The sequence below is a fragment of the Micromys minutus genome (assembly GCF_963924665.1).
Source record: "Micromys minutus genome assembly, chromosome: 2".
NCBI classification, from domain to species: domain Eukaryota; kingdom Metazoa; phylum Chordata; class Mammalia; order Rodentia; family Muridae; genus Micromys; species Micromys minutus.
Window position 1 is genome coordinate 96,484,591 of NC_137971.1, and position 21,751 is coordinate 96,506,341.

A 21,751-nucleotide genomic window follows, 5' to 3' on the forward strand; every position below is an offset into this window, starting at 1 on the left:
TCCTATAGGGCTACTACATGACTTGGAAGACTCTCATTTTATACATCATCTGAGTAAAGCACAGTCAACATTTTCCAAATGGACCATTGGGGCTTAAGAAGCAAATTAGAGAAGAACAATCTGTTCAAAAGTATCTCTCCAGATTCAGATAAGTTTGCATTCATCCAACCAATATATATACTCACATATTAACAAGCAGGTCCCTCACATTTGCTCTAAGCAGAGTTCAGTACTAGACAGCTGCATATCAGGACAAAAAGGAACAACACTCAAAAGAGAAGATGACTAAGCAGCAAAGGCATCTGATGATAAGTCCTATGACCTGTTTAAGCCCCGACCCATATGGTAGACAGAACCAACTCCACACCCGGACAGTGGCACACGCACATACACTAAATATAATACTAATAATGACAATAATGACAATGATTAAAGGGGAGGGAAGATGAAGCAAAACTGAAGTTCAGCAGAGAACTGGATACTACTCCAGAAAACCAGGCTTTGATTCCTAGTACCCACGTGGCAGGTTAAAACCAACATCTGTAATTCTATTTTCAGGGGATCCAATACCCTTTTCTGGCCTCTTCAGGTACCAATCATGCAGATGGTGCACAGACAGACAAGCATGCAGGCAAAATACTCAGTAAATAAATCTAATAACTCAAGAGCTAAGAAGATAGCCCGTAGTAATTTTTGGTATTTAAAAATTATTATGTTTAATCTATACACACCAAGAAAACCTTGACTATTTCCATGTTACATTTTGTTTTACATGTACTTTATGCTTATGGTAAACAGTAAGATTTCAATGCATACTATCAAACCTTTAAAAAAAAAATCAAGTACTGACAAAAATATATTCATATAGTTTTATGCCAAAATGCCTTTAAAAATCTGTATCTCTTTTTTATAAATAAAGTTGTAATGAAAAAATACTCAATAAATAAAATAAAAGACTGGAGCCAGTAGTAGAAAATGAAGGAATAAAAAGATTTAAAGACCTAACAAGACAGCTCAGTGGTAAAGGTTTGACCCTTGGGACCCCACCAAGGTAGAAGGATGAAACATGCCACGCATATGCACGCACACAGCTATTACCATGCATTCACTCAGCAGCCATCCCTGAGGCCCTGGAACTGCCTAGTAACTCTCCTTTTCCCCAGCAAAGGCCCAATCTTCCCTAAGCTTAAGTCTATACTCTCTGAAGCACGTCCTCATTTTATCCAGAAGGTAGTAGCTCCTTCTCATCACCAGACAAAACCTGCTGCTTCCCAGGCACAGATGCTTATTTTCAGCCAAGCAAATTCAGACCATGCCTCGTGCAGGTTACTCAGTTTTAAACAGTACCTCCTTCTCACCTACTTACTGAGACCTCACTCATTAAAAAGACAAAGAACAGAAAAAGGAACTGTTGGCAGACCTTCAAGGAAGAATTAACAATATAAGCTCAAAGAGACTATCTCATTCAGATTCTTAATAAACACTGCTTCTCCTTAGCACCCACTACACTGGAAGGAAAGAATCATCTTGCTGAGGTTACATTTAAAGTACAACCATTTGTCTTACTGTTTAAGAGATTTATTTGAGTTACAATGGCTTTCATTGCTTATATACCCTCTCCATTTTTGCCTAATTTCCAAATTGCAGCTATAGTTAAAATTTTGTCCCATTTGTCTTATGACTGTAACTACATCACACACTGCTGAAGACTGTTCCTAGTTTCTACCTGGTCCACCAGCAATGTTTGCTAATATTCAAAAGTGATGAAGTGACCAACTAGAATTACATTTCTTTAGTCTCACCATGGGACAGATCGCGGTCACCTCACCTGAGAGGACAGTGTAAGAGGTAACGTTTTGAAGTTACCTTAAGTTACACAAAAAAGGTGCAGCATCAATGAACAGAGAAGGGCTGGGGAAGAGATGGCTCAGTGGGTAAAGTAGTCAAGCATCAGCATTGAGCCCGATGTCCAGCAGCCATGGGAACCTGGGCGCTATCCTGTCTCCCTCTAACCCAGAGCTGCAAAGGCAGAGACAAGAAAGTCACGGGCGTGTACTGGTCAGCCACTACAGCCCAGTCAGAGGCTGCATGTTCAATGAGAGATTGTATTTCAGAAATTAAGCAAAGGAACAACACTGACCTCTGGTCAGACACACACACACACACACACACACACACACACACACACACACAGTCTCACTGACCTCTGGTTACACACACACACACACACACACACACACACAGTCTCACTGACCTCTGGTTACACACACACACACACACAGTCTCAGCCAGAATACTGAGTTATCCAATAACAGACTATGTAACTTAAGGAAAGCTACATTTAGCAGTTTTTGTCTTACTTCCCTGACCTGAACAAAATGAAGTAATTATATGATTTCAATCATGTAAGGCTCCCCTATCTATGGTATTACTTTCTGTGGCTTCTGTTCCCACTCAGGTGTGAGCCTAAAGGAGAAAGGGTGGTCAGGAGTGGCGGTGAGCAAGTAAGAGACTATATTCACACAGCTTACTATAATTTATTGCTCAAGTGCTCTACCTTATTGTTTATCTCTCTTCACTGTACAGCTATACAAATTTGCAAATTAAAATAACATAATTTAAGTTTCAGCGTTATTTGCAGTTTCTGATACCCACTTGGGTTCCTGAAAACTTATTTAGCTAGTAAAGATTAGGCAATTTAACACATAGAAATTATTTTATAAGAAAATAGACTCAGGTAAATAACACACAGGTTAGCTATTTTTATCTATTATAGTATACGATTCGTAAAAACAACTACTTTCGCTCTGCTTTGTTTACTAAATTTCCTCCTGCAATTATAATTCATATATAGTAGAGACCCAGTATTTAATAAATGAATAAAAACATCTTCTTGAGTATCCTCTGCATCCAAGAGTTAAGACCAACTTGAATAATATAGTGAGAGACCTCATTTCAAAACGAGAGAGAGAAAAAGAAAGAAACCTTTAAAAATAAACATTTTATTGTCAGAATAAGAGACACAAAAGAGTTCCTTTGATTTCTGTCTGCTTTTGCAGTGTGAGAGGCTGACCCTGGAGCCACCTCGGTTTGGTGGCAGGACAGAGCAGAGCAGAGGACCCGGTGTCTGCTGCTCATCACTCTCCCCCTGAGAAGTCCTCCAGCACAGGCTGTTTGCTTGTTGTACCAGGAAGCACAACACCAGCATCTGCTGAGAAATGTGTGGGAAGCCGTTGTTCGGTGGTAAGAAGAAAGCAGCATCTACAAGCCCTGCTCCTCCCCAGACAGACCACACAGGCTCTTCTCAAAAAGGCATCACCAGCTGCATCGGTATGGTCCCCTCCCCACGAGCTATTGCCGAGAGGACAATGAGCAAGCATTAGTTCAGGTGCTCCTGTAGACTGCTTTCTCCCTCTACTCTGAGGCCCTACACAGGAGGTTCTGAATAATACGTCAGAAGTTTTACTTTACTGAGGAAGTCAACAAGATAGCTTGTTGGTTAAAGTGCTCGTGAAAACATGGCACACAGTCACTTGTTCACATACACACCCACAGGATTAAAAAAACCCACTTTATGAAAGAAATCGTTTGTTTTGACTTTCAAACTACACAGGACACTGTCCACCTACATCAGTGTCAAAGGCTCGGGAGGATGGCTCAGGCCCGTGCAGGCCTGATGACCTCAATTCCGAAGCCCCAGAACTTGTGTAAAGGTAGAGGAGCAACTTCTCCAGATTCAGTGTGGCACGCATGTCACTGCCCTGAAAATAGTAACTTTTCACTTTTATTTTTTAATCTTGGGGGTGGGGTAGAAAGCGTGTGCTTGGAGCACAAGTGCTGGCCGACGCCAGAGGCACTGGACGCCTGCAGCTGGCCTTCCGGTGGTTGTGAGCTACCTAACACTGGTGCTGGGAACCTGCAGCGGCTCTGGAACAGCAATACAAGCTCTTCATCGCTGGGTCACCCCCAGGCCCAGGACTATTTAACCATAAGAAAACGGTAGAAAACCAAATTAAGAAAACATTACTTTGTGTGTATGAGTGTTTGCCATCATGTGTGGAAGTGCACCACAAACATGCTTCCTGCGTGCCTAGGCCACATGAGGGCACTGGAGCCACTACAACTGAATTACAGACAATTACGAGCCAACATGTGACTGGTGGGAACCACCCAGGTTCTCTGCAACACTATCAAGTGCTCTTGAATGTGTTTTAAAAATCAAATGGAAAGTCTCCCAGCTCCTTTTAACTGCCGCTTACATTTGTACTTTGCAGTGTGGTGCTGGCAGCACTGGCAGAGGCTCACACCTTTCATCCCAGCACTCATGAGGCTGAGGCAGGAGGATCTCTGAGTTCAAGGCCAGCCTGGTCTACAGAATGGGTTCCAGGACAGCCAGGGTGACACAGTCTGAAAAAAAAAATGTTTTGTCCATTTCATAGACTATAGTTTTTACTTTTTATTTACTCTTTTATGTGTATGAGTGTTTTATCTGCACAGACATAGATTTATACACCATGTAACACGCCTGGTGCTCTCAGAGGTGAGATGATCCTAGATATCCTGAACAAGTTATAGATGGTTGTAAGCCACGGTGTTCAGTAGAGAAGCCAGTGCTCATAACCACTAAATTATTTTTCCAACCCCTTTATTTAATTTACTTTACCTTTTAGTTTATTTATTTACTTTGAGTCAACGGCAGCCCTGGCTGGCCTCCAACTCACCAAGACCCACCTCCCTCTGCCTCCCAAGTGCTGGGGTCAAGGCTTCTCCTGCCCAGATTTGGCCCCTTTGACTTTCTTATTGTGGGAGTAAATAAGCAAACACATTGAATCAAACCAAACAACCCAATGAAGAAATGGTATTAAATTTTATACCAGAACTAATCCTACTAAAAGAAACATAGCAAATAAAAAATAAATAAATAAAAACAAAAAATAACAAAACCCCTGTAGAATACAAGTGTGTACATTAAAATTACTACACCACCTTACCAAAGCAACCTAAATATTTGTTTTGTATGAAAAGGTAGCTTACAAGAAAAACCACCAATATTTGAAACTAAATTAACAATAGTCAAAGGAGCATAACAGGAGTATAACAGCTACGACTTAGCTGAAGGAGATGTCTGACATGCAGAAATGTCGTTTTAACATAGAGGTTTAATTGCCTGTTTTTAAACAATGCTTCCTACAGGTCGGGGTTATTTTATGTATAATCTCTTCAAACTATTACAGTGTATAAAGAACAGTGCAGAACAAAAAATAAAAGCTTTCAGTGAAAGAAAAGATGACAGGGAAGGCAAATTCCTTCATACAGTTAAAAATAAAAAATATTAACTAACGATGACAGCTTAGCAGGTAAGACACCTTAGTTCAGAATGTGTTTGCCATGTAAACCCAAGTCTGCTCTCCAAAACCTTCATTAAAAAAACAAAAGGAAAAAAAAAAAACCACACACAACAAACAAATTAGAGGTAGCAACTTGTGTCTGTAATCCAAGAGCTGGGGAGAAGAACTCCTAGGGCTCTTTTGCCTGCTATTTTAGCTTAATGAAGGAATTCCAGGCTAGTGTAACAGGCTTTCTCAAGAAATCAAGGTAAATGGCTCCTCAGGAATGCAGCCTGAGGCTCCCCTGAATCCATGCCCTCAGACGTGCACAAGCACCATGAGCTTGCATCAGTTTTTGTTTTTTTCCTTCAGAAAGGTAAAAATTTAACTGTCATAGCCTTAAGAAATAATGCAACAAAAAGGAATGATTTAACTCTGGTTTTAAAAATGGGCAGTAGCCAAACAATGGTGGCATATGCCTCTTATTCCCAGGACTTGGGATCCCGAGACAGTGTGATCTGTGTGGGTGCTCAAGGCCAGCCTGGTCTACAGCCAGGGCTACACAGAAACACTGACTTAAAACCCCCCCTCCAAAAAAACAAGCAGTCTAGTATGGAGACATAATCCCAGGAACTCTACCTGATGCAGAAGGATTACCTAACCCTATGAGCTCAAGACCAGTAAAAGCAACTGTCAATATTCTCTCTCTCCCTCCATACACATTCAACAATAAAAGCATTTTGATAAATACTATTTTACCTTTTCAAAGATACAAAAATTAATAAGCATTTGAAAAGACGTTGAACACTGTTAGTCATTAGGCACTAAGGTACTAATACCTAGTTTCATGACTTACCAAAAGAATAAAGAGAAGGCACACACCTTTAATCCCAGCATTTGGGAGGCAGACAGACCTGTGAATTCTACATCAGCCTGGACCACAGAGTGAGTTCTAGGCCAGAGCTACACAATGAGACCATGTCTTTTAAACAAAAACCATAAACAAAGACCACAAGTATGGTAAGGCCTCCAAAAACCAACCAGTATTATAATAAGATTTAGTAGTTTCACTCCTGGGTGTGTAACAAAAAGTATGAACTCAACAACTGTCTGCAGTAGAATGTTCCCAGCAGGATTAGTCAACAGCCGTACGGAGGACTTAACACAAGCGGACAGATAAACAAAATGTGCTGCCCACACAGTGGACTATTTTGAGTCTGTTCGTTTGCTTGTTTTTGAGACAGGGTTTTTTGTGTAGTCTTAGCTATCCTGCAAACCACTCTGTAGACTGGGCTGGCTCAAACTCAGAACTCATAGATTTGCCTGCCTCTGCTCCCTGAGTGCTGGGATTAAAGTCTACCACTACCTGGCCTATTATTCATTCTTAAAGAGAAAGGAAATCATCACACATGTAATATGGAGACTTGAAAACAGTATGCTAAGTGAAAGGAGGGGAAAGTATTTTTGATTCCTCTATACGAGGTTCTTAATAATCAAATCACTAAAGACAGAAAGCAGATTCCAGGGCTGCAGCTGGAGCAAACACTTAAGAGTTTAACATGTCCACCATTTAGTGGGGAGGTCAATACATGCATGGAATGCCGCAGACCCTACAAACTTAAAAATGCTTGAAATTCTCACATCTGTGATCTTTCCCAATTCCAACTGAGAGGTTCAGTAAATGTTTTAGCATTCTGTTATGGCTTTGGTCTGGTTCAGGCTGGCTTAGAACTCGGCACATCCTGCCTCTGTGCCAAGTGTGAAAGCACAGGTGATTCTCACATTAATAATCTGAACATATTTGATTCATATTTTTTTTAAATGTCAGAAAGAACAAACATTTTTTGCTTCTTTTTTTCCTTTTGAAATAAAGTCTTCTATAGGAAGGCTCTCAATTTTTCAAATTGAGATAAAAACTCAGGATTATATGGCTGGGTAGAGGAGCAGAAAATAGAAGAGAATACAAAACAAAGCAAAAGAAAACACACAAAAAAACCTTGTTTAGGTGTTTCTTCATCTTTTTTAGTCTCCTCATCCTCTAGGGTGGGACTTTCCCGGGAAGAGTCTTCCTGTTGGCTAGAGGTTTTCAATAGTACAGGATCAATTTGTGCTTTCAGGAGAGCAAGAGTCTCAGCCAATTCGTTTCGATTTCTAAACAAGGGAAAAAATAAGACAGCATAAAAATCTTTCTGAATCTTTGTGAACAGCACCTACTAGACATTACAATTAGAGGGGAACAACGCAGTAAAGAATATCAATTGCCTTGGAGTAGTCTAACAAAACCCAGATTCTAACACCAAGTACTTAAGACACACACATTAAAATGTACTTACTGTTCATCAGACAGAAATTTTATTGTCCTTACTGAATAGAACAGCACCGCAAAATACTTTGGATAGAAAGAAGGGTAGGTACAGCATTCAACAGTCACAGGGTGACCACTGTTTATGTATTTACTGTGGTTCTCTCAACAGTTCAAATGTCTGTGTGGTATGTCAGGTGTCTTCCTCAGTCACCTTGCATGCTATCTTTCTCCCCAAGCCAGCTTCTGCATGGATGCTGGAATCTGAACTCATCTTCACACTGAAGGAGGAAGCATCTATTACACTGACATTTGCTCAGACTCTGTCCATGTATACCCTATACGTACAGTCTGTAGATAACGTCACACATTTCCAATAATTTATTGTGTTAAGTAAAGATAGTGCATGTTGTACTGTCAGAATGAAAAGGTATTACTATCTCCACCAATCATATGGACAAGCAACAGCTGTTAGAAATCAACCTCACTCTTGTTTATGTGCTACCAGTAATTAACTATTTTCTTATGGTTGCTCACACATAAGTAGTTGGAGTCATCACTACAGGGATAAGATATGCTCAGGAGAACTGGGCAGTGGAGGAGTAGCTCAAGAATGCTGATTCCAGATGATTAACAGCAACCAACGGCAGATTTCAGTCCCTACCTGTGCTGCTGTCCTATGGTTGATCGGCTACTGGAGGGACAGCTCGGTCATTCAAGACTAGGCCAACAACAACAAGGCAAAAGGATTGTTCCAGTCTAAATCTATTTTGAGTTAGGGTCTCCCTGTACAGCTCAGGCTGATCTCAATCTCTCAGTCATCCTGCCTTGGTGTCACATGTGCCAGCATGTGCTGTGGTTTATGGCTGTTTTCTGTATGTCCATTAGTGACAAGAAGATACTCTGCTGGACAGGTGTTGAAGTAATTATAGTTAGACCCACAGATCTCAGTATTGGGGCCTAACTGACAGTTGTTGGGGATTTGGTTAGGACCTAACTACTGGGTTAATTTCTTCTTAAAATAAGACTACAATGGCACTATTAGGAGTTATTAAGATTGGTCAATGAAAGTATGTTTTTGCTTTGGCACTTCCCTGTATCCTCTTCCTCTGGATGCTGTCATGAGTGAGGTAAACAGTTTCTGCCACATGCTTATACCACCATGATGCTCTCTCATCACAGGCCCATAAACAGCACTAGGAAGGATTGTAGGCAATCTGTGAAACCATGAGCTAATAAACCTCCTTCCTTTGTTGTGTTTCATGACAAAAGGCATAACATTGTGTTTTAAAAAAAAAAAAAAAAGTTTCCCAAGTGCTTGCCTTAAAAGCATGAGGACCTAAGTTTAATTCCACCAACCATGTTAGTAAGCTTGGCTCTGGTGGAGCACATTTGCAGCTTTAGATCTGGAGAGGCAGAGATGGGTGTGTCTCCCTGGGGATTGCTGGCCAGACAGCCTGGACAGAAAATCCTTGGGGGGAGTAGACAGCACCTGAGGACCAACACCTGAAACTGCTGTCCTCAGCCCTCCATATGCACACACAGTCTTTAAACACCCACCGAGACACACACACACACAGACACACACACACACACACACACACACACACACACACAATTTACACCATGATGAACAGATTTTACCTTGGAAATCTGATTCTATAAGCAGACATTCATTTTGTTATAAATGCATACAACTCTAAGACCCCTGCGACATGTATAGCAACATTTATGCAGTTAACATCTCTACCTCTACTGCCAGATCACGGTGGTTCACGATCCTTTTGACTTCATAATGAGTGAATTACTGGAATTTCATTCAGTATTGATGCTTTAAACATTATATTCATTTTCCCAGCTTACTGTAAGAGCTTCACACTGTATTTTTTAGCATGAGTAATGAAGAAGTCTTTTGTGGAGAGAAGGTGGAGATGACTCTGTGATTAAAAGAACTGGCTGCTCTTCCAGAGGACCTCGGTTAGATTCTCTGTACCCACATGGTAGCCCAGAATTTGTAATGCTAAATTCTGTACTAGAAGTTCTGCACATCCTGGGGAATCCTCACATTTACAAGCTTTTGTTGTGCAAACCTTGTTGCTAGATTTAAAACGATAGGTTAAATAAAACTGACTTGAGCTAATTTTGGAGGGATTGGAAGTAGGTGGGTTTTGAGGTCTCTGGCTAGAGGTGGAGAAGGCAGCAGACAGAGAAGGGAGCAGACAGAGAAGGGAGCAGACAGAGAAGGGGGCAGACAGAGAAGGGAGCAGACAGAGAAGGGGGCAGACAGAGAAGGGAGCAGACAGACTAGAGGAGTGGAAGAAGCCGCCAAGAGGGGAGATGCGGAGCACAAGCACACAGCCAGGAGAAACAGCAAGTATCTGGGGGATGCCACTGGGGAGGCAGCGGACAGCAGTTAGAAAAGTAGATTGGGGGTGACCCTCAATAACTTCAAAGCCAAATAAAGTAACCACAGCCTGAGTCTCATTTATTTGTAAGCTAGTAGGGGATACACTTAAACTGGTTGTACCGCATTATGTTGGTAGAAAAGATTAGAAAACTATTAGGGCAGACAAACTTTCCAACTTCACTAGATTCTACCTCTTACAGTTCCTGTAGGTATCTTAAATAATCTAGATGTTGGAGATATGGGGCACACTTTCTTAACTACTGTATTATGTGATATTGCTTCTGTGAGCCTAACAGTTCTTCAGAGTGTGAATTAGTGGTCAGGGGGACACCTTCAGGGACAATAGCACTGGAAGGCGGATGGAAACAAAAGCTGACCAACTGCAAGAATAACCTTCCAGCTGGCTCTTCCTCCGCACCCTGGGACGCTCTCCCTCACAGCTCACATCAATTTCATTTTAGCGTTTATGACCCTGTATCTTTTTTCCACAAAATGGAAACCCTCCATAAAATAGAAACCCTCCATAAAATAGATAAAGCTTAATATAAATATAGCGAATATATTAATTTTCATTATGGTTTAAGGTTCAGCAACATTATTCCCTTACATACCAACTACATGTTATTGAGGTAGCAAAAATTGAAAACTGCAAGTAAATGAAGTTTTTTTTTTACTTTACTGAAGCCAAGAAGGTGGAGACATGTTAATAACCTCACCAATATCATTAAGAGCAGAAATAACCAGGCTTTAACGCCACTCCAACACAAAGGCATAGTGGTACATACCTTGCAGCACTCCAGAGGCTGAGATAGGTGGATAACAGCTTTGAGGGCAGGGTAAGTTACATAGCAAACCCTTCCTCAGAATAAAACAAACTGAACAAAAGACATCCACTGAGGCACAGTTACTTCCTAAGGTCACAGCAGGACTCCACTCTGTACAAGCTGACTTCAGAGCCCACCTTCATCTCATCATTTAACTGAAGGGTTTTGTGTATTTTATTTATAGTAATAGTTGTAGCATTTGTTTGGCCTAACTTGTGGCAATCCTTCCACTGCAGCCTCCCAAGGACCAGAACTGTATGCAGACCCCACCGCTTAGGACTCATGGTTTTTGTCATTGCTTCATTGGCGGCACAGGCTAGCGGCCTGCCGGATTTAGAGATGGCTCAGTGGTTAAGGGCACCCACTGCCCTTGAATAATACTGGAGTTCAGTTCCCAGTCCCACATCAGGCAGCTTAACAACCTGTAATTCTAGTTCTAGGGGATCCAACACCCTCTTCTGGACCCTATAAACATCTGGATTCATACATGGATTAAAACAAAACAAAAATTTTAAAGCAGTCCGAGTAGAGGTCTATGAATACATGAACATTGTATACAACATTTAAATTTCTATAAGTGGACTATCAAAACGACAATCAATTTTAAAATATATTTAAAGGTACAACTCATACACTGTGAGGTTAGCATGTTCTTATTGCTCTGATAAGATGTCTCCTTTGAAGAGCAGGCTGACCTTAAATTCATGATTGCCCTACTTCAGCCTCGGAAATGTTGGGGTTAACAGGTTTTTCCAGCATGCCGGGGTTGCAATGGGTTTTTCCAGCATGCCGGGGTTGCAATGAACTCACTCAGCATTCAGTTCAGTTACTCTGCACAACACCCTCACTGTGTTAGTAATTCTTGTTGCTGTGAACAAATATCTGACAAAAAGCAGCAAAAGAAAGGGTCATTACTCTGACTTTAGTTTGAAAGGGACCGCCCACAATGGCTGGGAAGGGATGGTGAGTGAGAGCAAGGGGCAGTCAGGAAGTAGAAAATAGGAAGAGAATTGGGGTGAGCAGGCTTCCAAACCTTAGAAACCATCTCCACTGCTCACTTCCTCAGGAAAGGTTCTCCATCTCTTACAGATCCCATACCTCTCCAAAATGGGTATCACTCATAGGGGACCAAATTCAAAACATGAGCCAGGGGACAGGATGGAAGACACAGATCTAAATCCAAACACTAACACATATAAGCTCCCCTACCAAAGCAAAAAATATGGTGCTTTTGTTCTCAAGACAGGGTCTCACCATGTAACCCAAGTGGGCCCAGAACTCACTAAGTCCAGGCTGGTCTAAAATTAAGATCCTCAAAGAACCAGCTCCCAGTTTTGATGGTTCTTTGTTTCTACTTGGTTGATCTACTGAGTTGACTATTTCCTACTGTCTATTCCTCTTGGGTGTATTTGCTGCTTCTTGTTCTAGAGCTTTCAAGGGTGTTGTTAAGCTGCTAGTATATGATCTCTCCAATTTCCTTATGAAGGCACTCAGAGCTATGAGTTTTCCTCTTAGCACTGCTTTCATTGTATCCCATAAGTTTGGATATGCTGTGCCTTCATTTTCATTAAATTCTAAAAAGTCTTTAATTTTGTTATTTCTTTCCTGACCAAAGTCATCATTGAGTAGACAGTTGTTCAGCTTCCTTGCGTATGTGGCCTTCCTGCTGTTTTTATTGTTACTGAAGACCAGGCTTAGTCCATGGTGGTTTGATAGAATACATGGGATTAATTAAATGCTCTTGTATCTTTTGAGGTATGTATTGTGTACAATTTTATGGTTGATTTCAGAGAAGGTACGATGAGGTGCTGAATAGGAGGTGTAGTCTTTTAGTTTAGGGTGAAATGTTCTGTAGGTGTCTGTTAAATCCACTTCTTTCCTAAGTTCATAGCAGCCGGATTTATAATAGCCAGAAGCTGAACACAGCCCAGATGTCCCTCAACAGAAGAATGGATAGATAAAGAAAATCTGGTACATTTACACAATGGAATACTATTCAGCAATTAGGCACAATGACTTCATGAAATTCATTGAGGGGGGAATAGGATGATAGCAGGAGGTAGAGGGAGGGGTGGACCTGGGAGGGAGAGAAGGAAGGAAGGAAGGAAGGAAGGAAGGAAGGAAGGAAGGAAGGAAGGAAGGAAGGAAGGAAGGAAGGGGGAACAGTATCAGGTACTGGGGGGGGGATGGAGAGAGGTACAGAGGATCAGGAAACCAAATGAAAACATGTAGTAGTAGGGGATGAGGAACTGGGCATAGCTTCAGGTAGGTCCCAGATGCCAGGGAAATGAGAGGCTCCCAGGACCTAAGGGATGAATTTAGCAGTGAAGGTGAGATAGAACCTGTAGAGACCACCTCCAGCAGATAGGCACAGTCCCAGGTCCAGGGATTCGGACACCCACCCATCTCAAAGTTGTTAACCCAGAAATGGTCCTGTCCAAAGGAAAGACAGGGACAAAAAAACAGAGCAGAGACCGAAGGAAGGGCCATCCTAGGACTGCCCCACCTTGGGATCCATCCTGTCTGCAGACACCAAACCAGACACTGTTACTGCTGCCAAAGAGGCACTTGCTGACAGGAACCCGGTGTGACTTCCTTGGGAGGTTCTGCCAGCAACTAACCAATGCAGATGTAAATGCTTGGAGGCAACCATTAGACTGAGTTCCCAGATGCCAGTGGGGGAGCTGGCAGATGGACAGGAGGAGCAGAGGGGGGTTGAAACCCCATATGAAGAACAATGTCACCTGGCTAGACCACCTAGTGCTCCCAGGGACTAGACCACCAATAAAGGAGTGCACAGGGAGGGACCCATGGCTCCTGATACATATGTACCAGAGGATGGCCTTGCCTGTCATCAGTGGGAGAGCATGCTCTTAGAGGCAAAGGGGATGATGGTATGAGGGGTTTGCAGAGCAGAGACCTGGAAGACGGACATTTGAAATGTAAAATTTTTTTAAAAGTGAAAAACAAAACAAAAAACAATGAAGAGAAGAAGAGACTAGCATCACTGAGGTGAATCTTCTGGTAAGTGTTTTCCAGAGATAGCCAAGCCTCATGCTGCAGCTGTACTTGGTTTGTAAGGGTTAAGAGTCACCCAGGTGGTACAGGTTTTGAAAGCATGAAAAGCTTATGGAGAGCAGCTGAGGCTCTACACTGTGAGAGACCACAGAAGTGAAGGTGCAGCCTCAGATGCAGTTGATGGCCCAGGACTAAAAAGGTCATGCAAAGAAATTGAGTCTTGGCACCATGAAGGGAGCCTAAGAGAGGCTATTGGTGAAGCCTAGTTGCCAGTACCATGGGATCACCACAGAGGGGAGTCAACCAGACTCGGGAGTGCTACAGAGGGCAGAGCTGAAGGATTGACCCCAGGCCTTTTTTGGAACCCAGAAGATCTTGTGTGGATCCCAGAGATTGGAAAAAGAAGCTGCCTTGGAGACCTGAAGATGTTCCAGATGCCAGAGCCATGGGATAGCTGCTGAGGAAAGCTGCTATCAGGGAGCAGAACCATCCAAAGAGAAAGAACTGCGCTGTAGTCAACACAGCAGAAAGGAATTGGAAAACTGAAGAATACTTTGACATCAGACATTGAGATGCAGAGGTAGTAGTTTGCCCAGCTGGTCTCCTCCTGTCTTGCTTTGGGGTTACAGTTAAATGATTGGATGAATCTCAGAAGACTTTCAAGTTTTAACATTCTTGAGACTGCTATAGACTACAGGGACTTGGAAGTGGGGTTAAATGTACTTTTTATTATGCTATGGCTAGATATGGCCCCACAGACTCATGTATTTGAACAAGCCTATGGGACCAGGGAGTAAAACGTGGTGGTTTGAGTATGCTTGGTCCAGGGAGTGGCACTATTGGGAGGTGTGGCCTTGTGGAGTAAGTGTCTCACTGTGAAAGTGGGCAATGAAACCCTCCTCCTAATTACCTGGGAACCAGTCTTCTCCTAGCCGCCCTTAGATGAAGATGTAGAAGTCTCAGCTCCTCGTGAACCATTCCTGCTTGGATGCTGCCATGCTCCCACGTTAATGATAAGGGACTAAATATCTGAACCTGTAAGCCAGCCCCAATTAAATGTTGTTCATGTAAGAGTTGCTGTGGTTATGGTGTCTGTTCACAGCAGTCAAACTTTAAGACACATGTGAACAGGATCATATCATATACATTGCTCTGTATTCCCTCTTACACTGTGATAGACAGCTGTACACCTGAGTATATAGAGACCTACATAATTATATCCTTTCTATAAATGCCCTACAATCCTACACCCTACTGGTGAAGGCACTCTTTATTATTTATATTTTAAAGTTTTAAACTAGGGGCTGGTGAGATGGCTCAGGAGTTAAGAGTACTGATGCTCCTCTGGAGAACCCAGAGTCAATTCCCAGCACCATATATGGCAGCTAACAACTGTCTCTAACTCTAGGTCCACAGACTCTGACACCCATCCTCTTCTGGCCTCCATGAACACTGGGCACAAAGGTGGTGCATAAACATTCATGAGAGCAAAACACACAAAATTAAAAATAAATCTAAAAATTTTAATTTAAGTTCCTTCTTCTGCATTATAGTAATCTCTGTATATAAGGTTTTTTTTTTTTTTATAACAAACCTTTCAAACTAAAAGATAGGACATATTTAAAAATATTTCGCTCAGCTCTAGAGATTAAGCTAAAAAATATTCAGGATAAATCAAAATTAGTATCCATTCGTATCCATTAATAGTTGGGTGCTATCTCCGCTGCAGAGAGAGAACTCAGTAGATAAAACTCTTGCCTCACAAGCACAGTGTTCAGTTTCCCAGGATCCCAGAGCCCCCTGCTATAAGTCCTTGAAAGGACCCACAGGATGGCTCACAGCAACTATCTGATACCCCCTTGTGGTCTCCACAGGCAACAGGCGTAAAGGTGCATAGGCATACATAGCGTATGAGATCTACTGCAGGAGCACTGCTAAGAAAAATGGCGCTGATCAAGTCTGACAGTAGTCACAGGAGACTGGCATAGTGAGGCTCAGCCTGGACAGCACTGTGGGCTAGGCCAGCCTCAGATACAGAAGACACTCAATATGCAAAGGTAATTGGAAGATCAAGATGAGATGAAACAAGCCTTTTCATCTTTACAGTAAGTACAACGAAATCAAACTCATGTGATACTAGTTTATTCACATTTGAAGACATCACCAAACAGCCAAAATGGTTGCAGTATTTTAATTACTAGAAGGCAAGATATAAGTTCCAGTTGGTTTATATACTTGTTACTATATGCATTTCTGAGTAATATTTACCTAGTCACTTTAGTAGAGATCACTAAGTCTGTTACAAATCATTAATCTGTAAAATATCTGTGGGGATAAAGTCATACCTAAATCTGGTTTTCACTGGGAATTCTCCCATAATGCTGGGCATCTGTTCGTGTTAATATTCGCCATATGTAAGTCACTTTATGAAACAATCACCTGTCTACACCAGGTGTTTTTTCTGTACTAGCATTAGAGTGTGAACACTTTCTATAGCATCCCTCTGACTTAAGATCTGTGTGGGCTACAACTCACCCCCCCCCCATGATGACTTAATATTAACACTGTTGTCCTCAAATTTACAGTTCTTTCGTAAAGAAATTATACTATGGTAAATGGCACTAAGTATTTCCTATTATTTGATCAATTATAAAAAAGTATTTTATGTGCTTTTGCCTTCCCTTCCTGAGGCCTAAACATGGGATGAAATGACAATAACAAATGTTCTTCTGGTGTAAAACTAACACATCAAGTTCTGTTGCTGAAATGTGTTACTTACGTTTAGTTATACCACATAAAACTGCCACTTTCTATAAAAAATGTCCAAATGCTAACAAACTTAGCTCAATAAAATTTAACAACTTTAACCTGAGTTTTTACCAGAGCATATGAAATGATTTTCAATGTGCACATGTATGCATTAACTACTTCTAATGTGCCTCATATTTATACTAATTCTACAATAAGTGTAAGCAGACACTATAAACAGCACATTTTTGTTTTGTTTAAGGTGAGTATGAGGTATACATGCATGACTTTACATGTTCACATGGGTGCATGCATTTTGAAGACAAAGGTTGGCATCTGGCATCATCCTAGGTTTCCAATGTATATATTAGGGCAGAGTCTGTCAATTAAGCCCAAGCTCACTCACTGTACATGGCTACTGTAGCTCACCTGTTTGCTCTAGGGATTCCAAGCTTCCAGGCTCTGACAATGTCCTTACTTGACACCATCCAGTCATGTCCAGCCCACCAGAAATTATAAAACTGTGGTAATACACTGATGTTACATTGTCAGTAGCTGATAAATACACAAAACTATTGCTTATGGTAGATTTTCAATATTAAAAAAATTACTGTACTTAGTAACTTTAGCATTTTGAATTGTCAATGTTCAGTTATGTCTCTAGACTTGCTGGTCAATAACAAGTCTCACTTACTATTAGTTTTTTAAAAACAGAATTCTGAAAACTAGATAATTTTGTTATATAAGCATATGCTCAAGATGAAGAAGAAACATGTTCCAAACAGAGGTCAATCACTAAGAGTAAGAAAGTTATTAAAGACAACAACAAAGTATCACTTTAAAGAATGTGTTTCAAGGAAAGGAAAGTTCCCTGTTCATTTTCTTAGTAAAAAATAACAGTCTTGAGTTAAGAAAGAAAACAATCAAAACCCCTAAGTGTAACATAGAAACCAAAGCGAAGCTCTACTTGGACTTCTTGCTTTTTCCCATGGCCAGAGTTCCTATGAGGGTTACTCCCACTTCTAAAATGCCTTGACAGCATCTAGCAGCCAGAAAACAAATATCAAAGTAATATCAAAGTAAATGACCTTGTCCTTTGGAACTCAGTTCTGCACCACGAAGTATATCTCAGCCCTTTTAATCTCATCACAGATCTTCCCCAAATTAATTCTTTATACGCTTAAAAGTAAACATCTCCTTAAATTATTCTTTATCACCTCTATTCCTATTCAATTAGTGTTCCTCCCATAAGGAGTTTACTGTACTAAACATTTTTCTTTTCATGCTTGGGATCAGAATTTAACTATATTCTCTGAATGACCTCATCAGGATCTAGTGAGATTGTACCCCACATTATTTTGGGTGCCAATGTTAAGTATACATATCATAAGTATATATTGTTAGTGGTGGTCAAACTGCAAGCTTCACACATACTATGCAAATATCCTTCTCTAAACTATGACCTCACCCCCAACCCAGTAATGCCATTTTTAGGGAGAAAGTGGTGGGTATCAATCTATGGCCTCTCACTCCTTAGGCAAGCACTGTACTGATTAAGTGTAGCTCTAGCACACATATTTTCTTGTCTGTCTTGAGATAGGGACTTTCTACAAAGCCTGGTTGCCCCTGTACTCTCACTATGGAAAACAGGCTGGCTTCAAACTCACCAAGAGCTGCCTATCTCTGCTGGGATTGAAGCGTGTGCTACCATGTAACCGAAGTGGTATCTTCTTGAGGAAGCCAAAATATACTTTTTATATTTAACATTCACAAAATTAAATTCTTAGTGGACAAGACAGTTCACAACATTTACCAGTAGTAGTTCCAATGAGTCACTCAGTTACAAGCTAGCTAAAATACCGTGTCACAAGCATCTCATAATAAGCAAGAATCTGAAGAAAGGGGGCTGGTTAAGAGCACTGACTATACTTCCAAAGGTCCTGAGTTCAAATCCCAGCAACCACGTGGTGGCTCACGACCATCTGTAAAGGGATCAGATGCCCTCTTCTGGTGTGTCTGAAGACAGCAGCAATGTACTCATACATAAAATGAGTAAATAAATCTTAAAAAAGAAAAAAATCTGAGGAAAGCTAATGCTATCCAGAAAACATACACTATACAACTAGGACTAGTCTTTACAAAGCAAAGCTCCATAGGAGCCGGGATCAGCCAGAGATGCTAGCTAAACTGCACACCACCCTCACACCTTGAACTTCTTACTGTGCAAGACTGTATGCAACATAAACTGACTAATGAAATAAAGCAACACATGTCCATCACATGTTTAAAAACTTGGTCAGTGGCTACCAGTCAGTGAACTCAAGTGTTTCTGCATGGTCTCAAACATTTCTATATTTACATAGTCAGAGTTCCTGAGCATACTGAGCAAAAGAAACACAAGCAGGGCCTGCTGGTGCATGCCTTTTAAATCTTATCAGGAGTCAGAGGCAGACAATCTCTGAGTTCAATGTTAGCAAGGAAAATGTAGTGAGAGACAGTCTCCAAAAAACAACCACCACTGAAAAAAAATTCATAAAGGCCAAAACCAACCTGCTACTACCTTCACTAAATAAATTCCTATTGCTAACATGGCAGAACTGCTTAGGCATTTTTATGAGCACTGGGATCTAAACACCGACTATAGACACGTCACTCAATAGTTAATGTCCATTGGAAATAGATATTAGCACACAAGAAGAGAATCTGTTTAGTTTTGGGTTTTGCTGTTTGGTTTTCATTTTCGTTTTGAGAAAAGGTCTCATACAGCCTAGGCTAGCTTCAAATGCACTGTGTACCCAAGGATAACCTTGAATTTCTGACCTTCCAGTTTCTACATAGGGTTACAGTAATATGCCTCTATGTTTGCTTATGTAACATTTATATATCTAAGGAAACACCCTGGGAACTGCTACAATCACAGCACCTTGTTCTTGTTTTTTGAAGCCAGAAACAACAAAAACAAAGCCAGTCATGGCTGAAAAGGGGTGAAAAACACTATTGGAATTTTAACCATCTGTTGATAAATACTTTTTGGGGGGAAAAAATGCAAAAGGCGGGAAGCATGGGTCTGTGGTGCGGCTCTATACAGCACAACCCTGAGGACCAGAGTTCAAGCCTGATAAACTACACAAAGATGAAAAGAGAAAACCAATTTCCCAACGTTACACACACACATGCGCACACACACACACACATTTAAATTTGTTTAATGTGACATGTTCTATTAAAAAAAAAGAGTAGGAAGAAAAGAGCAAGTGATATGGCTCTACTATAATCCTCCGTATATTTCTCTTAATAGCTCGTAGGGAGGAATTACTATCTTAGCATAAGACTAGGAAGATGGCTCAGTAGGTAAAGTGCTTGCCAGGAAAATATGAGGACCAGAGTTTTTAAAGCCAGAAAGCACATAAATGCCTAGTGGCATAGCAGCCCACCTGAAATTTCAGCACTGGAGGAGGGGGATCCATAAAGCAAGCTGGCTAGCCATACTAGTCATATTGAGAGAACTCTGATTTCAAGTGAGAGACCTTGTCTCAATGAAGAAGGCAGAGGGCAACTAAGGAGACTCCAGACGTCCGATTCCAGCCAACAGACGTGTACAGTGTGCTCACATGCATGCAAATACACATGCATACCAATACAGAGACATATGCAAAAGTTAAATGAAACACAGGAAACAATCTTAGAGATAAGTAACATTTCAATAAGTGGTTAAAAAAAATAATCCAGATTCAAATACATCAACTAGGTTAAAACAAAAAAACAAAAACCCTCACATCATGGACATACTTAAACAATGTGCATGTGAAAATGGTTTTCAAAAGGTAAGCATTAGCCAGAGAAGGCACCCTATAGTAGGTAAAAGGGCATGTCCATGTGTTACTAAGTAAGAATCCAGGTGGGAACTCTGCCTATGAGTTGTTGGCTAGAGAGGCTATTGAGATCCCACAGATACAAAGAACATTGTCCTTACTATTGTTTGTAAACAAGAACAAGATGGTAAAACCCTGTTGCTGAAAAAGAAAAAAAAAAAGGTGAGCATTAGCAATACTAAACATGATTATTTCTCTGTTCCAGTTTTTTGATCTACAAAGCAGGAGAAAATATTTTCATTTGGAACAGTACACTTGGCAGTAGACCATCACGAAGAGAACCCTGCATCCACACAGCCAATAGGGAGAGAGTGTTATTTCAGGAGTAGGCTGCTCACCTTCCTTTAGAAACTTAGCTAAAAAGAGATCCATGCCAGGCGCTGTTGGCCCACGTCTTTAATCCCAATACTCAGGAGGTATAGGAAACAGGATCTCTGTGAGTTCGAGGCCAGTCTGGACTACAAAGCCAGTTCTAGGACAGCTTGTGCCAAATAAAAAAAACAAAACAAGGACAAAACCCACCAACAAAAGAGAACCAGGAACTATACCTGCTAATAACACCCCAGGAACTCATTCAGCTCAGATTTATCCTCGAGAATGGAAGAAAGCTGAGCTTTACTCATCAAATCAATGTTAGTAATGAATTAGTAATCACTAATAAAAAATAAGCTAAAAATAAAAATGGGGCAAAAGAGATACGAGTTCCTGTCAGAGCAGCTTTAATTTATAGCCAGAAGGTATCACGCCACTAACAGATCCAATATTATTACATACTATGGTTATTAATGAGATATTTATAAATAATTAAATTGTGAGACAAAAAAATTAAAAACAAAAAAATTTTCTGCAAAGATCTAGTATCATTGATCTATTTTTTAAAAAGTTAGACAAAATAAAATTTCAAGGTATATAACTGTCAGTACAAATAAAAAAAAAAATTTAAGAAACATGTTCTCAAAAACAAAAGCACATGTTCTCCAGAACTCCAAGAAAAACGGTACAGATGAACTGGTCACATTGAAATAGGAAAAGAGAACCAAACGATGCTTTGATATACATATATATCTAAGAATATTTTCCTCCTTACATGTAGCTAACTTAAACATTAATATTCAGATCACAACATTTTGAGCAAAGTATATGTCTTGCTATGGATGAAAATGTTGTTTATATTTATTTTGCAAATATTTAAGTACCTACTATGGACACTGGACTGAGTACTAGATGAGCCTTAGAAAATTTGGCAATTTTCA

At 40.7% G+C, this 21,751-nt stretch overlaps 1 protein-coding gene across 1 annotated transcript in view; it reads right to left on the bottom strand.

The window, feature by feature from the left end:
* The window catches only part of RSF1 (remodeling and spacing factor 1), a gene marked incomplete at its 5' end in the record, with an annotated part of 105,571 nt that overhangs the window by 23,721 nt on the left and 60,099 nt on the right, over nucleotides 1-21,751 (bottom strand). The window contains one exon of the mRNA XM_080910823.1: nucleotides 7,324-7,478. Within this exon, the coding sequence (XP_080766949.1) occupies nucleotides 7,324-7,478 (155 nt within the window). The remainder of the gene's footprint in view (nucleotides 1-7,323; nucleotides 7,479-21,751) is intronic.